The 26,839-nt window shown below is 36.2% G+C and overlaps 1 protein-coding gene across 2 annotated transcripts in view; it reads left to right on the forward strand.

Moving 5' to 3' along the window:
• ppp1r37 (protein phosphatase 1, regulatory subunit 37) overlaps positions 1-26,839 on the forward strand; it is a 76,736-nt gene that overhangs the window by 23,258 nt on the left and 26,639 nt on the right. For both annotated transcript variants that reach the window (XM_073850469.1, XM_073850470.1), the window contains 3 exons: positions 3,030-3,127; positions 18,707-18,752; positions 21,494-21,594. In XM_073850469.1, the coding sequence (XP_073706570.1) occupies positions 3,030-3,127; positions 18,707-18,752; positions 21,494-21,594 (245 nt within the window). The remainder of the gene's footprint in view (positions 1-3,029; positions 3,128-18,706; positions 18,753-21,493; positions 21,595-26,839) is intronic.

Genomic DNA, 26,839 nt, shown 5'->3' on the forward strand with positions numbered 1-26,839 from the left:
CGCTCGTTCCCGTAATTTTCCAGAATCAGTGCGCATTGTGAAAGGGGCTTTACTAAAGCAACAGTTATGTAGCTTACTGCATTCGGTGTTTGAAAAAGAAAAAACATTAATGATCATTCTGAAATATCCTGTTGAGTATCAGCAGGCTCGGCTCTCTCTATGGCTCTGGGCTCGGCTAAAGCATACATGACCGTAGTTACCTGTGATTGGCCTGGCTGTGCGTCACTCAGAAAACAACAGGCCAGAAGAGAGGCTCATGAATATTAATTAGATGGGCCAAAATCGACCTGTTTTTGACAGAGCTCCTAAAAAAGGAGCTGTAAAAATATATTGAGATGGATTTTGCACTTATACCGCAAATATATATTCTTACGGACATCAACAACTAAAATAAACCTGCAGAAATGTGTACAATATGGGACCTTTAAATAAATTAAAAGATAGGATAATACTACTTTTGATTTATATCTGCAAAGATAACTGGAAGAGATGTGGAAAATGTGATGTAATGCTCCATTTACAGAAATTGTTATTCATACTTCGTACATAAAAGTAGTCCCACTTTAAAATGATGACTTGGGGGCCATTTTCAGTAAATTTAGTAGAAATGCTAAAGAATCTTTAACAGAAATGCAAGCTTGAAATTTCCTTGTGAATCCTCAGGCCTGCAAAGCAAAGCATTGTGATTGTGTTTACCGTAAACATGCTTCCCGTTTGTTTATACACACAGAGGGACGATTCGGAGTTACTGTCATATTGGTTTACATGAACAAAATGGCTGAAAATGACACAGATTTTTTCTTTAAAGATGTAATCGTCTGTTACGTTTGTTCCTTTGAAACAAAATTTTACAGATATTAATAACAACTAGTTAAAAATGTTCATCAAGAGAAACTTTAAGCTGGCTTGAAAAAGCCTGATCAGAAAGTGTGAAAAAGTTTTAAAAAGTTTTGAAGTTTTAATAGTTTTAAAATGTTTAAAAAAGTTGTAAAAGTTTTAAAAAAGTTTTAGAAATTGTATAAATTTTATGGTTTTCAGTCCAAAAAAGATTGAAGTTTAAAGTAGTTTTAAAGCTTAAAGCTCGAATGTTTTGAAGGCAATACAGTCTGTCAGATGGATAAATGCATAGATAGCATATTTTGGCATGTTGCTAGCATGTTTTTAACTTATTTAACATGTTACTAGCATGATTAGCATGTTTGTAACACGATTAACGTCATTAGCTTGTTGCTAGCATGTTAATAGCATGTTGTTAACATCATTAACATATTGCTACCATGTTTCTAGCATGATAAGCAAGGCACTAGCATGTTTCTTACATTATTAGCATTTTGTTAGCATTTTTTTAACATGTTAGCATGTTGTTGACATGTTTCTAGCCTAACTACATGTTGTTAGCATGTGTCTAGCGTGTAGGCTAGCATGATTAGAATGTCGCTAGCATTATGTTAGCATTAATAGCATGATCAGCCAGTTACTAGCATGATTAACATGTTGTTAACATGTTTCTAGCATGATTTGCCTGCTACTAGCATATTGCTAGCATGATTAGAATGTTGCTAGCATGATATTAGCATTAGAAGCCTGTTAGCATGATTAGCAAGTTACTAGCATGATTAACATGTTGTTAACATATTTTTAATATGATTAACAGGTTAGCATGTTGTAAACATATTCTAGCCTAATTATTATATAGCATGTTTCTAGGATGATTAGCATGTTCTAGCACGGTTAACAAGTTAATAGCATGTTATTAGCATGTCGTTAACACGTTTTTAACATGATTAGCCTGTAACTAGCATGATTAGAATGTCGCTAGCATGATTTTTGCATTAGTAGCCTGTTGTAAGCATGATTACCAAGTTACTAGCATGTTTCTAGCATGATTAGCATGTTAACATGTTTCTAGCCTGATTAGCATGTCACCAGCATGATTCTAGTTGCTAGGCTTGGATAGATGGATAGACAGACTGATAGATTGATTGATTTTCCCAGTTTTAATCCTCATTTTTAGGAAAACCGTAAGTCCGATCAGTTAGAAAACATAAAGCAACTAACATCAGATCAGTCGAAAGATCTGGGCTGAGTTTGGAGTTTTAAGTTAAAGCTCTAGAAGGAGTAGCAGTCAGAAATTTTAGTCTCAGAAGAATAATAATAACTGAGTTTAAATAGCATTTCAGTAAGTTGGCTTTCTCATTTATTATTAAATTATTTTTATATTATAGTAATACAAGTATTTATAATTAAATATATATTTGTATTTTAAATTGTAATATAAGTGGTAAAAATTGTTGTTGTTATTATTACTACTACTACTATTTTTTATGATGCATGTAGTTACATTTTATAATATAAAATATACAATAAATTAACAATGATTTCTAATATTAAGCATGTTGAAATCATTTAAATTGTAGAATTTTATCTTATGTTATTAACACCTTTTTTGCACTTAAGCATAGTCATTATGTAGTTGGCTATGTTAAGGTTGATTTGTTTGCATAACAGATAATACTGTAGTATCACTACAATGCAAATGAAATGCTCTCACTGTAAGCCTGGTATTTTAGTTTAGCCTTAAACCATCCTAAACTCTGTGTGTGTGTGTGTGTGTGTGTGTGTGTGTGTGTGTGTGTGTGTCTCACTACAAAACAACAAGTCTGAATGTTTAAAGTCATATGACTGTGGGCAGCGCTTAAAGTCTAGACCACTTGCTGCTTTGAGTGTGTGTGTGTGTGTTCATATTCAGGACAAAGGACCTACTGAGAGCACTCAAGAATCACAGTGTACACGCACTTCCCTCAGTCTCCCCAAACACTCAGTGAGGACAGATCCGTTTCACACGCTTACATTGTTCAAACTCTTCCTTGTCCAGACACTGCACATGTGCTCCTGTTGCAAAATCTGTGCAAAAGACAGTATTTCAAAGCATCGTAGGAGCAATTGCTGTTCCAAACATGGAAATGTTCTTATATAGTATATCTCTGCATGACCTTTGACCTTGTCTTTTTGTGGTTTTGTCTCTGCAGCCCAGAATGTGACTGTGGAGGAGATTCTGAATGCCTACCGACAAGCATGCCAGAAGCTCAACTGCAAACCAATCCCTAAAGTGCTCAAACAGATACAGGTAACAGACACGTCTCTCACATCTGCAAAAACATCCTAGAAATTCTTGAAATATTCATTCAAGACTAGTGATGCAGCAGCAGCAGCTGAAAAGTATTTGGGCAAAAAAAGTAATGCTAAAATTGTCCAGTCATGACTTTCTGTTCCACAGGATTATAAATATGAGGAACATACAAGCCAAATTCCCTTAATCATCCATCACAAGAAGTAAAACCAAAGAATGTAGTTCTGATGTGCAAAACAAGTTTGTTGAGCTTCACAAAATAGAAAGTGGCTGTAAGAAAAGAGCTAAAGCATTGAAAATCCCCATTCCCACCATCAGGGCAATAATTAAGAAGTTCCAATCAACTAAAGATGTTAACAATCTGCCTAGAATAGGACGTGTGTCTATATCATCCTAATGCACGATAAGGAGGAGAGTTTGAGGGGTCAAAGACTCTCCAAGGATCACAGCTGGAGAATTGCAGAGAATTGTTGAGTCTTAGGGTCAGAAAGCCTGAAATAAAATGATCAAACAGCCCCTACATCACCACATGTTGTTCCAGAGGGTTTCAAGAAAAAATTCTCCTGGCTCACCCAAAAACAAACTCCAGCATATTCAATTGTCAGACATGATTGGAACTTCAAACAGGACTGGCTTCTATGGTCAGATGAAACTAAAAATTAGCTTTTTGGCAGCTAACCCTCCAGATGGTTTTGGTGCAGACAGGGATAAAAAAAGTACCCCATGCCCACGGTTAAAAATACTGCTAGGTCTTTAATGTTGTGGACCTGTTTTTCTGCCGGAGGTCCTGGACATCTTGTTTAGATACATGGCTTCATGGATTCTATCAAATACCAGCAGATAAAAAATCAAATCCTGACTGCCTCTGTTAGAAATCTTATAATGGGCCATGGTTGCATCTTCCAGCTGGATGATGATCCAAAACAAACATCAAAATCAACACAAAATTGTGTCACTGAGCACAGAATGAAGCTTCTACCATGTCCTTCCCAATTCCCTGACCTGAACCCTGTATAGAAACTGAAGAGAAGCACCACCAACATGAAGCTGGGAAGAGAGAGATTCTGTTTGAAGGAATGGCCTCTGATCTCTTGTCAGGTGTTCTCCAAACTCATTAGACATTGTTGGAGAAAACTCAGAACTGTTATCTTGGGAAAAGGATGTTGCAATAATAAGATGCCAATAATAGTGGCCCACATGATCTAGAGAAAAACATTTATTTCATAAAGATATTTCACCCCTAGGTTCTATTGTTTTACTTCAATGACAGGTTCGAATTTTGTAAATTTTTTTGAATTAAAAGATCAAAAGGATAAATTATGCAGATTTATTTTCACATCCACCTTTGCTCACATTTACCAAGGGTGCCAATATTAGTGGAGGGCACTGTATATGCAACACACTTTATATTTGAGTGTTGATTATTAAATCATTTTAATTAATAACATTTCAGTAAAAAAAAAATAATTTCAGTGCATCTCTATTCCAGATGTTTAACTCCTCTTCATAGCCATAAAGTGTTAAATTCACACTCACAGAAGAAAAGCAAAGCTTGATCGTGCACATTAGTAACCTCTGTTGTATCCTCAGTTGGCCTGTTGCATTGGATTATATCTGTACTCTGATCACAAATGTATAACCTCACCAACGTCTGCCATCCGTATAGTCACATGCCTCCAGACTCGTTCTGGCTACAGCACGCTTACTGAAAGCCTCTTAATAGACACAGTGCTGTAAACATACCATACTGAGTCAACAAATGGTCACGGCTTCCTGTCCTGATGACACACACACACACACACACATCCAGAGTCAAATTCCCAAACATCAGGCATTTGCATATAGCGTTTTATTGATAGGGTTAGAGCTCAACATGAACGTTAATATTTAACTACAAGACTTCCTATAACAAAGCGATTATGTGTTCTAATTACTGATGTTATAATTTTCAAAGTTTGTCACACACACAATAGCACAAAGAGTCTTACATAAGGGTCTTAATGGCTCAGCACCAAAAATCAGCCTGCAAAGTATCAGAAAGAGGGAGAAAAATGGTCATGAATAACTGAATTACCACTGTTGTTGTAGAAAAAGATACTTGACTAGTATTGTTCAGGACAACAGACAAAAACCTCAATGGTGAATACTTTCAAAAAGCTTTAAAGTTACAATGAAACAGACACAGTGACAGAGCTTTTACTCTGTATTGTGACTTATCGGCAAGTTCAGTCCTAGTGAGCCGCTGTCCTGCAGAGTTTAGCTCCAAACCTAATCAAACACACCTGAACAAGCTAATCAATGTCTTCAGGATTAGAATTTTTTTTTTTTTTTCAGGGTTGGAGCTAAACTCTGCAGGACAGTGGCACTCTAGGACCGAACTTGCCTACCTCTGTTTTTAGCAAACCGGATTATTTCTGAATTGTAGATGATCAATAGCTTTTTAATTGCTGAGTCAATTAGGGCGATCCTTGACTAAATATTTTTCTGGTCGACTGGTAGTCATTATTTTAGTCACTTAGTCAGCTAATAGCATATTTATATTAATAAACCATGTAATTCATAACAAGAAGCCTTTAATTGCCCATAACCTATCAGTGCTCAAGCGCATACATAAAGCTTGCCACAGTGCACCGGCAGAAATAATGATTATGAATGCGTCAGGAAAAAAACAGCAAGAGACTGCCTTAAGATTATAATAATTAATCGGTAAGTGTTTTCTGTATTTTCGGCTGCAGTGATGAAGTCGACAACACTGACTCATCATTTCATGATTTCATATGAATTACATAATCTGAAAATTAGGGATGAACCGAAAGGAAAATTCTTGGCCGAAGCCCAACAAAATTACACACTGGGCCGAAGGCCGATTACCGAACACGGATTTTCGTGTTTTTCCACTATGTATTTAGCTAATATTTGCTTTTTACAGTTTTGTCATGTTTTTCAAAGAAAAAAAAATCTATTACAAAACAACAATTTAATAATATCTATTTAACACTGAACATTTTGAACATTCTAGTAGACATTATAGCTTACCAGCAAAGCACAATTTAATTTAAAATTAATAAGTTAGTAAAATAATATTCTTTGGCCATTTTTAAGACCCCCCTTCATGAATCAGACATGTGTTTTAAATGTACAAATAAATCCAGCCTTGCTGAGCAAAGGGAAATGTTATAATAAATGTGTTAATAGAGTTTTTTTTTTTTTTTTTTTTTTACAGAACAACATTAAAATTACAATACTAACATTTATGAATGTTGACTTATTTTGGCGGAAACCCGCAAGAAGACCTCAGTACTACTTTTTGCTGCAGATTTATGAATGATTCTCATTGTGCAGATTTTTCTCGCACTTTGGACTTTGAACCCTGGCTAACAAGCTTGTGCAGTGCTGTCAGAATAAATACAATTTGTGCGTGTATTAAACAACATAACGTTTTGTAGTTTATTTACTAATGGTTTAAGGCAATTTCACGATTTCAGTCATCATACAGTAACCAGCAACCCTTTCTCTTCTCATGGACAACATGCAATGCGATACTAAACAGTCCTAAACACATGATACTAAACCATTTTTTTTTTAAATATCTGTTTGTTGGTTCATTTAAAAGCAGACATTTTCTATAGATAAATTTTTAATTTCTTTGAGTTTCAGTTATTTATTTATTTACACGCTCAATTTCAGAGACTTAGACCGCAGAAATCACACCCTCAATGTTTTAATTATTTTACAAAAGCACAATGTTTTGTTGTTCTTCTAAGTGCACACAAATAAAAGTACACCAAAAGATATATTAGTATTATCTGTATGAGCAAAATTTGTGTTTAAGTTAAATGCTAGTGATCACACTGGTGTCTCTAATGCAGTGTTTTTCAACCTTTTTTGAGCCAAGGTACATTTTTAATTGAAAAAAAATCACAAGGCACACCAGCAATCGAAACTGTAAAAAAATGTAACTCTGTAGCCTACAATATACAGCCATTCTTATCGAAGTGTCTTGAACAGGAATCAAATAAACACAAAGAAAAAAGTATTTTATGATCTTTCATATTCAGGGCTCAAAATTAACTTTTTTACTTGGTAGCGCCCAAAAAGTAAGGAGCACCAAAAAAAAATTAGGAGCACCCACTGAATATTAAGGAGCACCACAACTGCCAATTGAGCAGATCAGCCAGCACTCATCCTGGCATTTCTTTTTAGCAATGCACCAAACTTAATTTTTTATGGCTGATTCTGATTGCTGATGCTTTACAAGCAAATGGGCTGACTCTAGATTCTAAAAGGCTTTTTTAAAAAATATTTATTTTAAACCTTACGCAAGGGACAAGAATATATTAAAATATGAGTACATGAACAAGATGTTTATTTTCTCTATTATAGGTAGAGCCATTTAAATTAGAGGCAACCACTGCATTTTTAAACAATCTATGGTAGAAATAACAAAAAATAAACTACACAATTCTTTCTTAATCCTATTAAGGGCAAACAATAAATGCAGCCATAATCAAAGTAGGCTACTCTCTCAATTTCAAAGTGCAAATAGAGACCAAATTTTTCAAGCATGATACAGAGCTATTGACAAATACACAACCTATGAAGCTATTATAACCCACATATACTAATAACAGCCTAGATATGTTATGTAGCCTAATTTGCGTACATTGGGGAGTCGCTCTCTAAACCCGATGTATCAAAATTGCCTTTGAATGCGCGTGCGTGTTTTGCTTTCGGTTTCGTTTTGACGATCGCACGAAACTCTCGGCAGTGCTGATCATGCATCAACGCATTAATTTAACAAAATAATTTGAAAGTGGGGGACCACAAACGGGATTTCGAAAAGTCTGATGTGAATGTATGCCTTGTACATTATATACTGAGGCGGAGGCGCCAGAAATGCATCTGACAGAATGTGCACGATACTATATTTCTTCATAAGCATATTGTGAAGAGATTTTAATGGTCCACAATCAAAAATCACAATCAAGTCACATCACACACCCTTAATTGCAATGCAGTTTGTGCAAATCCGAAACGGAGGTTGAGAGAGAGAGAGAGAGAGAGAGATAGAGAGAGAGAGAGAGAGAGAGAGAGAGAGAGAGAGAGAAACATTTGCAGCAAAAAAAACGTTCGGTTTCAGCGGAGCGGAGCGCAGTGTCAGTGACGTGATTGACGGCTAATATCTCACATCTGAATTTAAGCTAAGAATTAAAGATTACGTTTAATTGGTTATGTAATATTGGAGAGAGAACGGCGAGGCTGTCACTGCATCAGCTCACAGCAGTCTGTGCAGTAGCTAGCGAAAATTTTGTAAAGAAATGAAAACAAGTCACACTACAACAATTTTTCGCACTCGCACAAATGCTCCCAAATATATTTAGAGGTCGCGCAGATTAAATTTTGGGAGCATATGCGACCAAAATGGTCGCAATTTCGAGCCCTGATATTCCTTCTTCTGTCAAATAAAAAGTGCAATTAACAATATACAGTCATTCTTATCAAAGTGTCTTGAATAGGAATCAAACAAACACAATGAAAACATTTTTTGATCTTTCATATTTCTACCTACTCAGTGTGAAACCTGGGCCTGTTTTAGGTGAAATTGAATAATTTCCCACGGCACACCTGACGATCTCTCACGGCACACTAGTGTACCGCGGCACAGTGGTTGAAAAACACTGCTCTAATGAACATCAATAGCACAATTTTCTGTTTCTATTTGGTGTGCTGTTTATACGCAGAAAATGACTTTGGCGTACATATAATACACAATTTCCGCGTGCATTTGATACACAAATTCTTGGTGCGCATATTATACGTAGTTGTGGCGTACATATAATATTCACCTACCCCACACTAGGGGGTGTGTGAAATATATTGTCTGTGATAATATCGTAATTGATGTTTTATCGATGTGCGATTTGACATTGAGTATATCGCGAAAAGAAAACAATACACCTACTAGTAAGTAAGGTTAAACTAGTGGCATACACATTTAAAGTGTGTTCTTTCACTGCATGATTCAGTCTATTAAAATGCATTCAGAATGGTCACATAATTCAACATAGGGGGGCAAAAAAATGTATGTATATAATTTCATATTTTATTCAATTTTACACGAAGAGTGGCGTCTTTTTTAATCCAAAAGTCAGTGTGATCACAAATGTAATATTGATCTTATACAACAGTTCAATAATGAAATGGTTATTATTACGAGACTTACATTTTCAACACCATATTGCCTGTATTTGCTCTATTTTGCCAACAAAAATCATTCCAAAGACAACCACAGCACTGTTCTGCGAACATGATGGCGTTTTGTTTCTGAATGAATCAACCATTTAAATGATTCAGTTCATTCGCAATGACTCACTTAACAGTGACTTGCTGCCACCTACTGGCAGGTTTAATTTCACAGTATCGTTTAGTTTTTAAATCAGTTCAAACATCAGTATTCTACGTAATCAAAACATTATTTATGTCTTGCAACTGCATTAAACTGTGTGTAAATACATCTAAATGCCACTTCAGATGCAGCTTCTGTGTTTCCTCTGCATTGCACAGATGAATTTTGTCGATACTGATTTCATTTGCTTGGTAACAGGCCAAATGTAAGAATTTGACTCAAAAGATGATGCACACTTTTATAAAGGTAAAAATCAATTTGAACTTGTTGGATGAGATTAATTTCTATCACTGCTGATGATTATTAGATGATAAACCTTATTTTAGGTTGATGATTGAAACACGCGTTTGGATAACCTGAGAGATGTACTGTAATTACCACCCACCACGGACCATGTGACTTTGCCACTTCCTGTGGATTTTTTTTCTGCGATTAAGTGGCTAATGAAATTTTGATCGACTAAGCCTTTTCTGCTTGACTAACGGTTAGTTGACTGTTATGTTTCTGTTATTAGAAAATTATAACAACATTTACTTCATGTATTTTTTTTTTTTAAGATTCATGAGAATTTTATTTGAATATATGTAATTATATTACATTTATTAGAACTTTTTGGGCCAGTTTTACTAAACGGGGCAAATTAGCGCAAGAGCACAGTTCCAAAACAGCGCAGATGGGAGGGAAAATTTCTGCGGGTGATTTACTAACAGTGCACAAATTAAAGAACACAGACGCAATGTCTCATTTACATATCGACCAATGCATTATACCAAGCGCATCGCAAATTAGTGTAGTCGCAAATAAACAATATAGAAGTAAAGAAGCCACGGTACTTTGAAAAGAACCGGAGACCAAAAATGAAGGTTTCCCAGGTATTGCGTGACTCCAAGTCGAGGGTTCCAGATCGTCTTTTGTTTCTTGAAGCAAATTAAAAATAACATTGCTTGGCAAATGATAGGTTTAAAAAATGTGTTCTTCTGGCATTCCAAATAAATAAATACATGTGGAAAAATCCTCGCCCTTCTACCACATGCTCTCTGTTCTCTGTGGAGCCTCCTTTTAGCAGCTATTTCAAGCACAAAGTAGTTTAAAACATTTTTTTATAGGGGGGCGTTAACTAATGGCGCAAACGTCAGTAAAACACGTTGCATGATTCATTTGAATACTCTCCTCCCATAGATTTTGCATCTGAAAAAGGAAATTCTTACAGATGCATACTGGTGCATTACTGGTATCAACTCTAATTGAAATCAGTTGATTTAATTCACATGCTTTGCTGTGTGTGACGCATGAGAACCAGTGAGGTCTGACACATTTGAGCTTCTGTGTTTAACATGATTGATGAGCACTTTTGTAACAATCACTCATTTGTTTATCATTTACTTTTATGTGCCGTCATTAGGGCTGCAACAAACGATTATTTTTATAATCGATTAATCTAACGATTATTAAACCGATTAATCGACTACTTGTCGATTATTTCACTGATTATTCAGTAGACTTTGATTATTCAGCTTTTGCCGTTAGTTAAAATATTGAGTTATACATATTCTACTAAATAAGTAGTAAATAGTCACATTGTGTAACTACAATGAATTTATACAAATAGATATATTTGGCACACAAAATGAAATGAGATTATTTTATTTACCATTTAATTAGCTATATGAAAAAAGTACATGAATGACATATTCTGCCTAACATCTCCTTTTGTAAATCATATGGATAAGAAACAAAATAAAGGTAAATGATCAAATGTTTTATTTTTGGATAAACTATTTTATTCACATGATTCACATTACATCTCTGCAAACCAAACTATCCCTTTCCTGATAATTTACTCACCCTCATGCCATCCAAAATATTCATTTCTTACTTTCTTCAGTCGCAAAGTTAAGGTTTTTAAGGAAAACATTCCAGGATTTTTCTCCATATAGTGGGTTTCAATGGTGCTCAACAGATTGAAGGTTAAAAATACAGTTTCAAAGGGCTCTAAACGATCCCAGCCAAGGAATAAGAATCTTATCTAGCTAAAAGATTGGGCATTTTCTTTAAAAAAAAAAAAAAAATATATATATATATATATATATATATATATATATATATATGTATTTATACACTTTTTAACCACAAATACTAGCTCTGCGATGCACATGCATACTCTGGTTTAAGACAGTTAGGGTATGTTGAAAAACTCTCAACTCCCAACTTCAAAATCATCCTATTATTGCAGGCTCTTACATTAGGTCATATGAGATCAAATATTTTTTATTGTCAACGTTGTCGCTAATGTTGACTAATTCTTTCAGCCCTAGCCGTCATTTTTCTGTTGTTGTCATAATGTGTTGCTATGAGTTGTGTTTTGATTCGGACTTGACACACTGGCATTCTGACCTTATTTTTCTAACCTTTTTTCCACTTTATCTTGCAATTATTCTGCTTATTATTTTGTCCAGGTCAAATGGACCTAAAAGCAATTTGAAGGTTAGATAATACACAGGATGAATTTTCATTTCATGCAGACTTTAAAAATGCATGACACATTTCAAGTGAGACTCGGCAGGTGTTTTAATGAGACAGGAGGACGCGCATGCCTTCTGAAGCAGATCGATGGAGAGAGAGAGCGAGAGGGAGAGCGTTTTTCCCGCCAGCTCCTCGCTGAGTCACTGAAAACGGACAGAGAGAGATCATGTTATCGCGGCCTGATGTTTGCACAGAGATGCCAGCTAACACCCACAATCACTCACCAACCAGCACATGCTGCCGCTCTCCTCCCCTTTTCCTCCGTTCACAAGTCCCGCTCTTTTGTGTTTCCCATCTGTTACTTTTCCACTCATTTGCAATCATAGATGCAATTACAAAACCAAAAGACAAAATCAAGTTTCTATTTACATGTTTTGGCAGCACTGAGTATTATAGCCAATCACAGGCATCTCTGTTCAAAGCAATGGCCAATCAGAGGTGTTTACTATAAGTTTGTCAAAATATGCTCTACTATTTTTTTTTTTTTTTTTCAGATGTTTAACGAGTTCTACAGTCGTGGCCAAAAGTTTTGAGAATGACACAAATATTAGTTTTCACAAAGTTTGCTGCTCAACTGCTTTTAGATCATTGTTTCAGTTGTTTCTGTGATGTACTGAAATATAATTACAAGCCCTTCATACGTTTTAAAAGCTTTTATCGACAATTACATGACATTTATGCAAAGAGTCAGTATTTGCAGTGTTGGCCCTTCTTTTTCAGGACCTCTGCAATTCGACTGGGCATGCTCTCAATCAACTTCTGGGCCAAATCCTGACTGATAGCAACCCATTCTTTCATAATCACTTCTTGGAGTTTGTCAGAATTAGTGTTTTTTTTGTCCACCCGCCTCTTGAGGATTGACCACAAGTTCTCAATGGGATTAAGATCTGAGTTTCCAGGCCATGGACCCAAAATTTCAACGTTTTGGTCCCCGAGCCACTTAGTTATCACTTTTGCCTTATGGCACGGTGCTCCATCGTGCTGGAAAATGCATTGTTCTTCACCAAACTGTTGTTGGATTGTTGGAAGAAGTTGCTGTTGGAGGGTGTTTTGGTACCATTCTTTATTCATGGCTGTGTTTTTGGGCAAAATTGTGAGTGAGCCCACTCCCTTGGATGAGAAGCAACCCCACACATGAATGGTCTCAGGATGCTTTACTGTTGGCATGACACAGGACTGATGGTAGCGCTCATCTTTTCTTCTCCGGACAAGCCTTTTTCCAGATGCCCCAAACAATCGGAAAGAGGCTTCATCGGAGAATATGACTTTGCCCCAGTCCTCAGCAGTCCATTCGCCATACTTTTTGCAGAAGATCAATCTGTCCCTGATGTTTTTTTTTGGAGAGAAGTGGCTTCTTTGCTGCCCTTCTTGACACCAGGCCATCTTTCAAAAGTCTTGGCCTCACTGTGCGTTCAGATGTGCTCACACCTGCCTGCTGCCATTCCTGAGCAAGCTCTGCACTGGTGGCACTCCGATCCCGCAGCTGAATCCTCTTTAGGAGACGATCCTGGCGCTTGCTGGACTTTCTTGGATGCCCTGAAGCCTTCTTAACAATGCAGTGGAAAGTTTTTTTCGGGATTAAGTTAATTTTCATGGCAAAGAAGGACTATGCAATTCATCTGATCACTCTTCATATCATTCTGGAGTATATGCAAATTGCTATTATAAAAACTTAAGCAGCAACTTTTCTAATTTCCAATATTTATGTAATTCTCAAAAAGTTTGGCCACGAATGTACATGCTTGACAATAATGTACTGTTTCCGTAATGACAACCACGAGTGTAAAACAAAGTGAGTAAATCCACTATGATTAACAGTTAACTTTAGCAATGGACGAAACAAACATCTGGCAATAAATCAATTTATTTATTAAATGCCATGAGACTTTGTGACTTCCTTCACTTGCTGTACCTTTATATTTTAGGGGGGTTGTCACCTTTTTCACCCATGATGAGTTTGCATCCCTGTTTGATTATTCACAAGTGTAGTTTTTTGTGCTCTGCGCATGTTATGTGTTTTTGTGTGATATGCGTAAACTATATTTGTGCAAAAAGACATAAGTCTGTTAAATCCTGCCAAGGGCATGATGGTAAATTTCCACTGGGAGTCCCCAGGGCAGAAAATAGCCGGTCATTACTGTGTGCGTGTGTACGTATGTGTTTTTCCACCACCTCAGTCTGCGCTTGTGTTCCTCTCTCCTAATTGCTTAGTCACCCTTGGAAAAATGACTTCTCAAACAGGCCTATAAAAGAAATGCGCTTAAATAGGAGAGAGATACAGAGAGGGAGAGAGAGCGCTACTAAGAAGATTAATGCTCCTTCTATGCCTATTTACTCTGCACAGATTGTATATGATAATTATGTTTTTTATGAATATGCAGTGGATGTAATTTGTGTGTGTGTGTGTGTACTGTATATAATGTGTGTCAAGGGTTTGTATTTTTAGTCCCCACCTCCAAATGATACAGCAGAATTAATCACACACAAACACACACCCACACACACATAATGTATATACAAATTTCATTACTGAAAAACAGTGCTTGTTTTTTTTTTTTGGTGTTTTGAGATTTGTCATCATTCTAGAAATCTGTTCTTAATATTTAGGTCCTTTTTTAAAGGAGTGGAGTGAAACTGAATCTTTGAAAAACGTAAGAAGTTAATAAATAATAGATAAATGACAAGAGTGCAATTCTTAGAGGTCCACTGAAGTGCTTTAAAAAACGCAGTGTTATTCTATGTGTTGATATAATATTAACTTAAACAGGAAGACAGTGTGGGACATATCGAGCAGACCTGCCCCTTTTTAAGTAGCCAATAGTGTTCCATTTATACCACAGCCTGAGCCGTTGAGCATGGTAAAACCACATTTAACAGTGTATGACAGGGTTGCCAAGTCTGCTGTTTTCTCGCTGAATTCGGCTACTTTTAAACTGTTGCCGCGTTTTTTCCCCCCCTTGGGTTATTTGGTTTGACATTTTGCAAAAAGTTTATTTGACTGAAATGCTTGTACTGAAATATTTTATGTCCCTAGAGCTGCAAAACGATTAGCCACGATTAATTTAAAATAAAAGTTTATGTTTGCAAACTATATGTGTGTGTATTGTGTATATTTTTTTTGTATATTTTATACACACATATATATGTATAATGTATGTACAGATATACACACACTATTATTAATTATAAAATATTATTAATATGTAAATAAAACAATATATTAAATATTATTATTATTATAAATACAATTTACATGTCAATCCAACATATTTTTCCTATATATATATATATATATATATATATATATATATATATATATATATATATATTAGGGGTGGGCATAGATTAATTTTTTTAATCTAGATTAAATCTTGGAATTAATCTAGATTAAAATGGCTAATTTGAATTCTGCTGAAGGCATTCAGAATATGTGTGCTACCCAAATAATGACTAAAAGTAAGTCTTCGAGAACGGGCCAGGTGGCGCATTAGATCAGGTGTTCATCTCCTGTTTCCAAAATGCATCACAAACTGCTTGACAATTGCATTTACAACATAATTACCTATACAAACTTGTGTAACCAAGTACTTCTGCGCAAAAGGCTGCACGACGTGCGCGTTGCCGTTAAATACACAGACGCGCACCGGCATGGATTTCTGCGTGCATAGTCTTCCATTAAACTGCATTGCTTTTAGAAGCGTCAATTCAGTTGTTGCATATAGTTTAATGTCTTTATTTCGGGATTATCAAAGTAAATTATAACTCACGTGCCCCAGTAAAAAGGGTCTAGCAACGCACCTGCCCTGAAGCTTCATAGCTGCATCCATGTTTGCACGTCTCATTTGATGTGGTAATTTCACAGAAGTTGAAGACTCGTTCTCGCCCCCTACAGTGCAATTCGACTAGGTATACGTCATCCGCGCTAAAATATCAAGGTGAAAGTCATCATATCTTGCGTAGTTTAGACCCAGCTCCCAACCCAACTTTGAGAATAGATTAACGGCGATATTTTTTTTTATCGCCCGATAAGAGTCTCACGTTAACGCAGCACGTTAACGCCGATAACGGCCCACCACTAATATATATATATATATATATATAATGTATATATGTATGTGTATATATATATATATATGTATATGTGTGTATATATATATATGTATGTATGTGTGTATATATATATATATATATATATATATATATATATATATATATATATATGCATGTGTTTATATATACATTAATAAATATACGCAGTACACACACATTGCATAGTATGCAAACATAAACTTTTATTTTGAATCGATTAATTGTGACTAATCGTTTTGCAGTGATAAAACTGGGTTAGATGTTAGGTTTTGTGAAGGAGGGCCACTGGTAAGGAGCCATTGAGCTGTGTTTATGATCACTACAATATATTGGCTTTCAACAGTGACAGTGAAATATGGCCGTTATGAGAATTGCATATTTTGCATAGTTCTGATATTTGGATTTTGGTCATTGGGCTACTTTTGGGCTGTTTTTGATTGTGGCTGTCATATGCCAGGTCTGCATAATAAAACTAGCCCAATGACCAGTCTAATAGATTACCCCTTTAGATTCAATATGAAACAGTTGCTAAAGCAAAACAGTGATTATAATGATGTTGAGGATGTGTAGTTTAAAAAGTGTAACCTCTTCTACTCGGCAATGCTGTTAGTCTAACCGTTTCTCCTTGTGACCTTATCCATATCGCCATAAAATATAGCATTCTGTCTAGAATTCAAATGGGTCTGTTGTATTTTGTGCTCTGTGCTGCACATGTGATCCGTTCTGTTATCGCATCTCTGTGTGTGTGTGTGTGTGTGTGTGTGTGTGTGTGTGTGTGTGCGTGTGCTGTGGTGGTTCGCATGACACAGTGCGAAACCAGACTTCTTTTGCCCCAATGTACACTCTCTGAATCATTCCCAGTGCCCTATATAGTGCGCTTTGTGCCCTTCACCATTCAAAAAAAAACTAACTCTGTGAACAAGTGACTAATTTTAGCCACACATTCAGCTTCTGTTTATAGTGTAGGGGGTGGGACGCTTTGGCTCCTAGAAAAAATTTGATTGGACAGAAAGTTTGATGATAAGCAGAAGTGCAGGGTGATGTCATTAAAATCATTGATCCCTGTTGGCAGAAGTTAGAAATTGTATGTTTTAAATGCTTATGTCTTGTAAATGCGAATTTTGTTGTTGTTTTGGAGCACACTAACTTATTTTTAACCTTCCTAATTGATAACCACCCTAATAGCCAAAAACACTGTTTTGATTTCATGGGGACTTTAAGAAAATTCTTACTCGCAATCAATCAAGACACTTGACTGACATATAAAGCAACCAACTAAAGTTTTAGTATTTATTTAGTAATTTAATGTATGTAATTTGATGTTCCCAGTCAGAAACTTGTAAATCTTCCATTCTGATATATAATTGGCAAATCTTGGATTCAATCCTTTTAGGGCCCGAGCAACCTATTGCAATTGCTCTGTTTCTTATTATGTCAACTTGCTTTCTTTCAACTTGTTAGCACAGGTTTTTGGAACTGATTTGTCATAGGCCTTATTAATACAAGTTAATGAACCTCAGTTTTTAAGGAGGAACAAATATGATTTGTGGATATTTTTGTCGATGTTCACCCAACAACTGCGTAAGAGATGCCTAAACTCAGAATAATGAGGCCTACAATCAGTCAGTTCTAAAAAGAAACAAAACCTGTGCTAATTTAAAGAAAGTACATTGATAAAAAGATTTAATCCAATATTTGGTGGTAAAATGGCATAACGAGGAATGTGTTTAATGTATTTTTGGTAGGCTGTTTCCTTGTTTTTTTCCCCAACCAGGAACCCCACAAGTGTAACAAGGTGGTAAAAAAAAAATATATCCAAAGCAGTACAACATTTTTTTTATGCCCTGTGTGAGCAACGTCAGCGAGTTTTAGTGATAACACTATGATAAATGATAACACTAACTAGTATTTAAAAAAAAAAAAAAAATCCTGTAAGCGTCAAAATGCAAGGAATACAACAATGAAAGTACATTTAATAAGTTTCCCTCCTCCTCAGTATGAGTGGACACCACCCACTGTGGATGTAAGTCTCTGATTCGTGGTTAAAGATGACCACATTTGGCTTGTGTAACAGCAGAAACACAAGGCTCATTGAAGTCACATTGAAAAGCTAAGGGTCAGATGCTGTCTGCATGGCAGCGTTAAATGTCAGGTGCTGACTCTGAATGCTTTGGACTATTTGCTGATCAGAGAACAGGTTTAGGGCAGCTGCCCCCTGGTGTTTCACAGCACAGACATCATAGTGTTTACACAGTCTTCAAACATATGAATTCAGCATTTGTGCTGGTGTGCTTTCAGCTCTTAGTCTATTCCTTTCAGTGTATAGGGTAACCCTGAGACATTAGTTCATTAGTTTTAGCACACACTTTATTAGTCAGTGTATTTATTGATTCTTTTATCTATAGGTGTTGATTTACAATTTTGTGAGTTTGGCATTTTTTTGAAACCACTTGTCATTCCACACACATTTTTTTAAGCTGGAGTTATATTACTAACCTACCTGTCCAATAATATTCATCTCTTGATAGTAAACCTGCTCTCTCTTGATTTTTCCATAGGACTTAAAAGACCTGACACAGCGAAACGAGTGCCTAGAACTCAAAGGTGAGCTGGAAATCCTCCTTATCACAATGTTCAGTGCTAACACTGTCATTGAAAGTTCAGGGAATTATAAAATTGTATATTACCAGTTCTGGAGTAGTAGAAATTTAATCAAACAATGAAAAGTCTTGGAAATATGTATAGTGAATGTGAGTTTTTCTTGTTACGCTCCTTTTTAAAATATTCCATAAAACATTTTTTTTAAATATTTAAACCAGCAATATAAAAAACTTCTTAAACTCTATTTTTTTGATGAATACTTGTTCAGTAAAAATGCATTAATCAAAACGTTATTCATCTAAAAGCTATTAATAATGTTACAAACAATTTCTAACAAATGTTTATAACAAATGCTGTTCTTTTGAACTATATTTTAATCAGTGAGTCGTGTAAAAGAAAATGCATTACAGCTTCCACACAAATATGAAGCAGCATGACTGTTTTTTTAAACTGATAAGAATAAATGTTTCTTGAACAACAAATCGGCATATTAGATTTTATTTATTTTTTTTAAGGCTCATGTGACACTGTAGACTGGAGTTATGATGCTGAAAATTCAGCTTTGCATCACTGAAATGAATTGCAATTTACAATATATTCACACAGAAAACTATGGCAGTGTTTTAGTGCCTTGTTAAAAAAAAAAAAAAATCGAAGATTAGGAAATTTAAATCACAATACTACGAGAATAGTCAAAATATTACCAGAATAAAGTTGAAATACTACGAGAATAAAGTTGAAATATTACCAGAATAAAGTCAGAATCTTTTGAGAATAAAGTTATAATCTTTCGAGAATACAGTAAATCGTAATATTACGAGAATAAGTCGTAATATTACGAGAATAAGTCGTAATATTACGAGAATAAGTCTTAATATTACGAGAATAAGTCGTAATATTACGAGAATAAGTCGTAATATTACGAGAATAAGTCATAATACTATGAAAATATGTCGGAAAATACTATGAGAATAAGCCGGAATACTATGAGAATAAGCTGGAATACTATGAGAATAAAGACGGAATCTTTCGAGAATAAAATCGGAATCTTTCGAAAATACAGTAAGTCGGAATATTGCGAAAATAAGTCGTAGTATCGTGAGAATAAGTCGGAATATTACGAGAATAAGTCGGAATCTTTCGGGAATAAAGTCGGAATCTTTCGGGAATAAAGTCGGAATCTTTCGAGAATAAAGTCGGAATCTTTCGAGAATAAAATCGGAATTTTTCGAAAATACAGTAAGTCGGAATCTTTCGAAAATACAGTAAGTCGGAATCTTTCGAAAATACAGTAAGTCGGAATCTTTCGATAATACAGTAAGTCGGAATATTGCGAAAATAAGTCGTAGTATCGTGAGAATAAGTCGGAATATTACGAGAATAAGTCGGAATCTTTCGGGAATAAAGTCGGAATCTTTCGGGAATAAAGTCGGAATCTTTCGGGAATAAAGTCGGAATCTTTCGGGAATAAAGTCGGAATCTTTCGGGAATAAAGTCGGAATCTTTCGAGAATAAAGTCGGAATCTTTCGAGAATAAAATCGGAATTTTTCGAAAATACAGTAAGTCGGAATCTTTCGAAAATACAGTAAGTCGGAATCTTTCGAAAATACAGTAAGTCGGAATCTTTCGAAAATACAGTAAGTCGGAATCTTTCGATAATACAGTAAGTCGGAATATTGCGAAAATAAGTCGGAGTTTCGTGAGAATAAGTCGGAATATTACGAGAATAAGTCAGAATCTTTCGGGAATAAAGTCGGAATCTTTCGAGAATAAAGTCAAAATACAAGAAACAAGTCAGAATCTTTCGAGAATGAAGTCGGATTATTACGAGAAAAAGTCGGAATGCTAAGAGAATAAAATTGGAATCTTAAGTCGAAATACTACAATAAAAAAGTTGAAATACTACGACAATAAAGTCACATACTACGAGAATAAAGTCAGAATCTTTGGAGAATTAATTAGTCGCAGTTGCGGTGCTCTCAATCCGGGCTTTTGCATGTGAAAATATAGGCTATACTCTCTAACTTTAATTTATGCATTTCTCATAATATTTTGACTTTTTTCTCATAGTATTTCGACTTTGTTCTCTTGTATTTTGACTTTATTTTTGTAATATTTCAACTTTATTTTTGAAACATTTTGACTTTATTCTTGAAATATTTAGACTATTCTTGTAATATTTCAAGTTTATTCTCCTAATTTCAAGTTTATTCTCGAAATATTTTGACTTTATTCACTTAATCTTAGATTTTTTAAAACACCAAAACACCATTGTAGAAAACAGCTATTCTAAAGCGTGATAATATTTGTAAAAAATCTTACTGACCACAAATTTCTTGAATTGTATGTATAATATATACATTTCATTTTACACAGTCCATGAATTGTGAACAGTTAAGTGATAGGAAAGTCATGAAAATGCATTGAGAACCGTTTCATTCACTCTTTTGCACACACACCCACACGCAGGTTCTCCATTGAGTACAACCTGTTAAGACTGGTTTGTGTCCTTGTTCCGTCTGTGTAGTTAATGGGTGTGTGTCCATAGACAAGCTGATCTCACCATCGGATGATTCAAGTGTACTGTAAATAATAAAGTAACAGAAAAATCATCACTGTGTTTGACTTTGATCTGTGTTTTTACAAAATAAAACAATACAAAGAGTTGAATGCAAAAGTTGAATGTAATATCTCTTTTTCTTTGTTAATATTTCTTTTTCTCTCTCTGTGTGTTCCTCTGTAGGAGAAAAGCTGGACTATAAATCATGTGAATCTCTGGAGGAGATCTTTAAGAGAGTGCAGTTTAAAGTGGTGGATCTGGAACAGACAAACTTAGACGAGGATGTGAGTGATGCTCTTTTTTTTACTTCATTGAGTTTCTCATTTCCTGACCAGCTTTATAACCTCAGGGTCATTCTTATTCTTTCTCTTTCCGTCTTTAAAACGGTCTGATCTTCTGTCATGGCAAGTGCCACGCTCTGATTTCATTCAGTGCCGTTGCACAATGAAAATGCTCGTCAGCCCTCTATTCGTATCTGATTAGTGGCTAAATTTGTTTGAGACACGTGTTTGTGGAAGACATGTTTGCTGTTCTGATACAGTTTGTGTTTGCCCAACATAAACACAGATATCAGCAGCTCTGGAGACATTAACTCAGTCTGTTTTTAATAGGTTACTTAAGGCCGCTCCTGGCCTCTGCTGACTGTGCTTGAGTTAACGCAATAATTTTGCCATCATCAAGTCGTAAGTTGGGTGGATCTCAGCATCTTCCATTAAACACAAACACACTCATTTCTTAACCCCACAATTTAAGGGAGTGTCATGGAAAACTGGATTTTTTTTTTCCCTTTTGAAATAAAAGATGTACTATGTACATGTATTCTAACATCACTGTTTATGTATTTATTTGTTTTCTTTTTTTCACTTATTTATATTTGTTTTATTTTAATGTAATTATTATTTTTTTTAATTATTATTAAAAAGTTATTTTATTTATTAATTTATTTGTTTGTTTTGCCCATAACTGCTAGGTTGGGATCGGTTTCTCCTGCCCAACTCCATCTGTTCCTTTAAGTGTTGTTGGATGTTTTTCCGGTTGTGGCAAGTTTTTGTCCTCTGCTGCACCTCTTTAAACTCTCAGCGCTTTAATCAGCATGTTTGTTGTTTTCCTGTGTCTTTGTAGTATTTGCTGTGCTCCTGCTGCTCCTAATCTTCTTTACCTTTAAACCCTCTTTATGAGCTGCTCTCTACTTGTTCTTGTTTTTTTGGCTCCTCTAGAAACGTTGAGCCTGTCCCGCCTCCTCAGTGAGAACTCTTACATTCATTGTGTTTATAGGGGGTGTGTGTGTATGAGTGTTTAGGGTGGAGCTCAACACCATACGCAGATCTTCAGCAGAGTTCAGACCAATTTAACACCACTGAGCTTCACTTCTGTCCTCACTGTCTATATAGAATAGTGTAATGTTCAGCATTATTTAAGAAATTTGAGCAATAACTTTTTTTATTTCAGTATTGTTCGTTCTTTCTTTCTTTCTTTCTTTCTTTCTTTCTTTCTTTCTTTCTTTCTTTCTTTCTTTCTTTATCGGACACCAGATTTAATTTTTTTATATATATATTTTTTACTAGTGGGTGCAGGAAACTATAGTTCATTTATGGAAGTAAGGATAGCAATATCAAGTAAACTGTGATATATTATACTCAAATATTCTCCATACAGTGGACTACCAGTGAAATTGATGATAATGTGGGACTAAAAATTATTCAGACACTTTGACCTGACCATGCTTTGCTTAAAGGTGCTATAGAATGCATTGATACAATATTTTAAATTGTTCTCTGAAATCTACATAGAAGGTATATGACCTAGGTAAGGGCAAAAAATTCTTCAGAAACGGTCCATTTACAGCCTTAGGATTTGTCACTAGAATTAAAGGGGCCCTTTTAGTGTTTTATATTTAATAAATTTGTAAAATTTACACTCCATACACCATAATAATGACAAAGCAAAAAACAGATTTGCAAATTTTACAGATTTATTAAAAATAAAACACTGACATAAGTACATTGCATAAGTATTCATACCCTTAACGCAATACATAGTTGAAGCACCTTCACAGCCTCAAGTCTTTTTAGGTATGATGTGACAAGCTTTACACATCTGCATTTGGCAATTATCTGCCATTCTTTGCCTCACCGTTTCACCTCTCAAGCTCTGTCAGCTTGGATGGGGGCTGGCAGACATTTTCTAGAAACCTAGTTGTTCCAATTGTCTTCCGTTATGGATAATGCTTCTGTGAACCTTCAATGCAGCAGATTTTTTTCTGAACTCTTCCCTAGATCATTGCCTTAACGCAAGTCTGTCACTGAGCTCTACAGGCCGTTATCTTGACCTCAGGACTTGGTTTTTGCTCTGATATGCATTTTCAGCTGTTAGACCTTTTCTGAGAGGTGTGTGCCTTTCTAAATCATACTCATTCAAATGAATTTGCCATAGTTTAACTCCACTCGAAGTAGGGGTGGGTGGTACACCGGTGTCATAGTCAGCACCGGTGTGACATTGCGCCACGACATGGATTTTCTAATACCGTCAATACCGTAATAAATCAATTATGTGCCTTGAACGGCTGCATTTACTTCAATAATAGCTAATTCTAAATAATAAGGCATTAAATTGTCTTCAAACATTCAGTTGTGGTCTGAATACCTGTCCTTATACTATGTATCTTGTTGTAAATAAAAAAGTAAAACATATTCGTATCAGCTTTGCAGGTGGTAGGTAAAAGGGGAGTGGCCATTAAACGACTGGTGAAACATCGTGAAGAAAGGTCGGGCCTGTAGCCTATACCAGGGGCGGAGTGGCAATCGGGACGGCCGAAGGATTTATACAGCGGATCACAAATTGAGCGGGCGCGAGGCGAACTAATATTGTATATAATTTTCGCATTTTCAATATGCAGGGTATAGAAATCGCTTTTAACTGAGTGCTCGCCCTGTTTACTTTTACTTTCGATTTTGCGATAAGGCACACTCTGTGTAAAGGGAGCAGCACATCTTATAACAGATATTTGTCAGTGAGTACAAGATTGCAGCAAATCCTCCAGTATATTTTTGTCATCTCTCTTTACTTTCGACCCGTGATCATTCAAATCTAAAGGTCATTGTACACTGAGTCCGATTTTCGTATGCGTTTTTATTATTATTATTTTTTTTTTTTTTTTAGTTTTCTCATATTCGCCATCCTTATCAAAATGCTTATTATGGAAAATGCAGAAAATCAAACACGATCCGAATTTTTTTATGACGGACGAAAGTTTCAGAGGCAGTGTGTAAACTCGATTAACATAACCTGTATTTTTTTTTTTAACGTGCAAAAATCTCGGACGAAAATTTCGTACTCATGTGTGCAATGACATTAACTCCAGCAGCTCGTGTTAGATGCAGGGTTGCCAAGTCTGCGTTTTTCCCCACAGAATTGGTCTACTTTTAAACTGTTGCCATGGGTTGATTTCCCCCAGTTATTTAAAGGTTTTAAATATTGCAGAAATTAAATTTCAATAAATTATTTTTGTTTTGTTGTACACTGTTAAGTAAGATCTTTAGGTTTTTTGCAAAATAAATATGTTGAGAATGCATAATACTCTCCCATGTCTCTTTTTGATAAGGATACCTACCATTTACTTATTATATTATAAAAATATTAACTTTATTCACATACTAAAGGGACAGGACAGGCTACTCCTCCCAAAATGTACCAAAAAGTAATACCGTGATATTATACCGTCACCGTTCAAAAGATGAAAAATACCGTGATATTAATTTTAGGTCATATCGCCCACCCCTAACTCGAAGTGTAGTAACATCTAGAAGCAATATGAATGCTCCTGAGCTAAATTTCGAGTGTCCCAGAAAAGGGTATGAATACTTATGCAACGGGATCTTTTCAGTTTTTTATTTTTAATAAATCTGCACAAATGTTAAAAATCTATTTTTAGCTTTGCCATTATGGAGTAGGGAGTGTAAATTGAAAAAAAAAAAAAAAGTAATTTAAAGTAGTTTAACTTAACCCTTTATAGGGCGAAGCACCTTATTTGATCACTTAATCGAACATTTTCAAAGGCGTCTGCCTCCTCTGTATGAGATCGTGTTAGCACATGGATTTGTCCCAGCCAATCAACGGATGTTAGTCTACGTCACAGATAGCGACACCATGGCATCTGACCAATCGTAAGTTGCCCGGGGCGTTTCTAACTTCAGCGTGCTTCCGGAAAGAGAAAATGCTGATTTACGCTCCTACCTTCTCCCACAAAAAAAGCATCGAAATGCCCAATGGTAAGTCAATGAAACTCACACATTATATAGTTGAATAGTTGTGTTATATGGTGATATAGACGTTGTTTGCGTTGGATTTCTAGAAATTTTTATGCCTGTTTGTTTGTCCACTGAATATTGCACAGGCTTGTATAACACGATACAGTAATCCAGTGTCAAACTTAAACCCTTTATTGAAATGATCAAGAAATAAACAGTGAAAAATGTGTAATTTTGGTCAGTTTTAGTACCTATAGATTGGTGTTATTTCTGCTAAAATAAGTGGTATCACCAGTACTTTGTGCATTTTTTTCACTTCTTATTATACATTTACAATTTATGTGAATATTATATGTTTTCAGTAGATCTGCACTTTTCTTTCACAAACAAATCAACATTGATTATTTGGCTTGATACTGACTCAGAATCCTTTTCTTTTCTTTTGCAGCTGTCTACTCAACAATTCTATGGATAGAGGTCAGTTTTTGTTGTGCCAGCTGACCCCATCGAGGGTTCTGACTAGGAAGACAGCAAGATTTTTAATTTCCTAAATAAATATTGACATAAGTACATCGCTTGGGACCGGGGTGCTAGGGCGGCGGCATCTCTTGCGGCTACGTCCCTCTCGAGCTGTCCGGCACTTCCAACGGGGAAATCTACGGCCCGGCATCCTGGCCCGTCGGCTGTCTCAGGTGCGGTCATCAGCCGGACTGCGGGTCCTTTGGCTCGTCCCATCTGGCGGCGCTGGCTTCCCTCTTCACCCCTTCCTGGACCCGCGAGGACACCAGCGTGCATGCACGGGGGAGAGACCGGTCTCCTGAGGAGAGGCGCGCTCGGCATTTAAACAGCGGCGGTGATGAGGCTTCATTCCATTCAGGTGCCCTCATCACACGCCGCCAGGCCGAGACGATTACTCGCCCCTCCTCCCGTCGGGAGCCTGGAGAAGGGCGGCGAATAAGGGACGGGGTGGTGATGATAATTAGGGGGGAGGCAGCCGACTCGTCACACCCCCCCCCCAAGCGACATCCCCGTCATCAGGTCGCCGCCCACGCAGGAGTGCTACCTTCCTCATCCAGGCTCCAGCGGTCAGAGTGGGCGGGGATTCCTCTCCAAGGCAACGCTCCCTCTCGCAGCGCACCGGAACAGGGACAGAAAAAACGGTATTAGTCGACAGCCTCAACCAACCGCAGGATAAGTGACTAACTGAAACATCACTTACCCCTTTTGCGGCTGGGAGGCCGTCTCCGTCGTTCTCCGTCCCCGTCCGGGTCTTCACGAGCTT

The sequence above is a fragment of the Garra rufa genome, chromosome 11, assembly GCF_049309525.1.
Source record: "Garra rufa chromosome 11, GarRuf1.0, whole genome shotgun sequence".
In the NCBI taxonomy this organism is placed as follows: domain Eukaryota; kingdom Metazoa; phylum Chordata; class Actinopteri; order Cypriniformes; family Cyprinidae; genus Garra; species Garra rufa.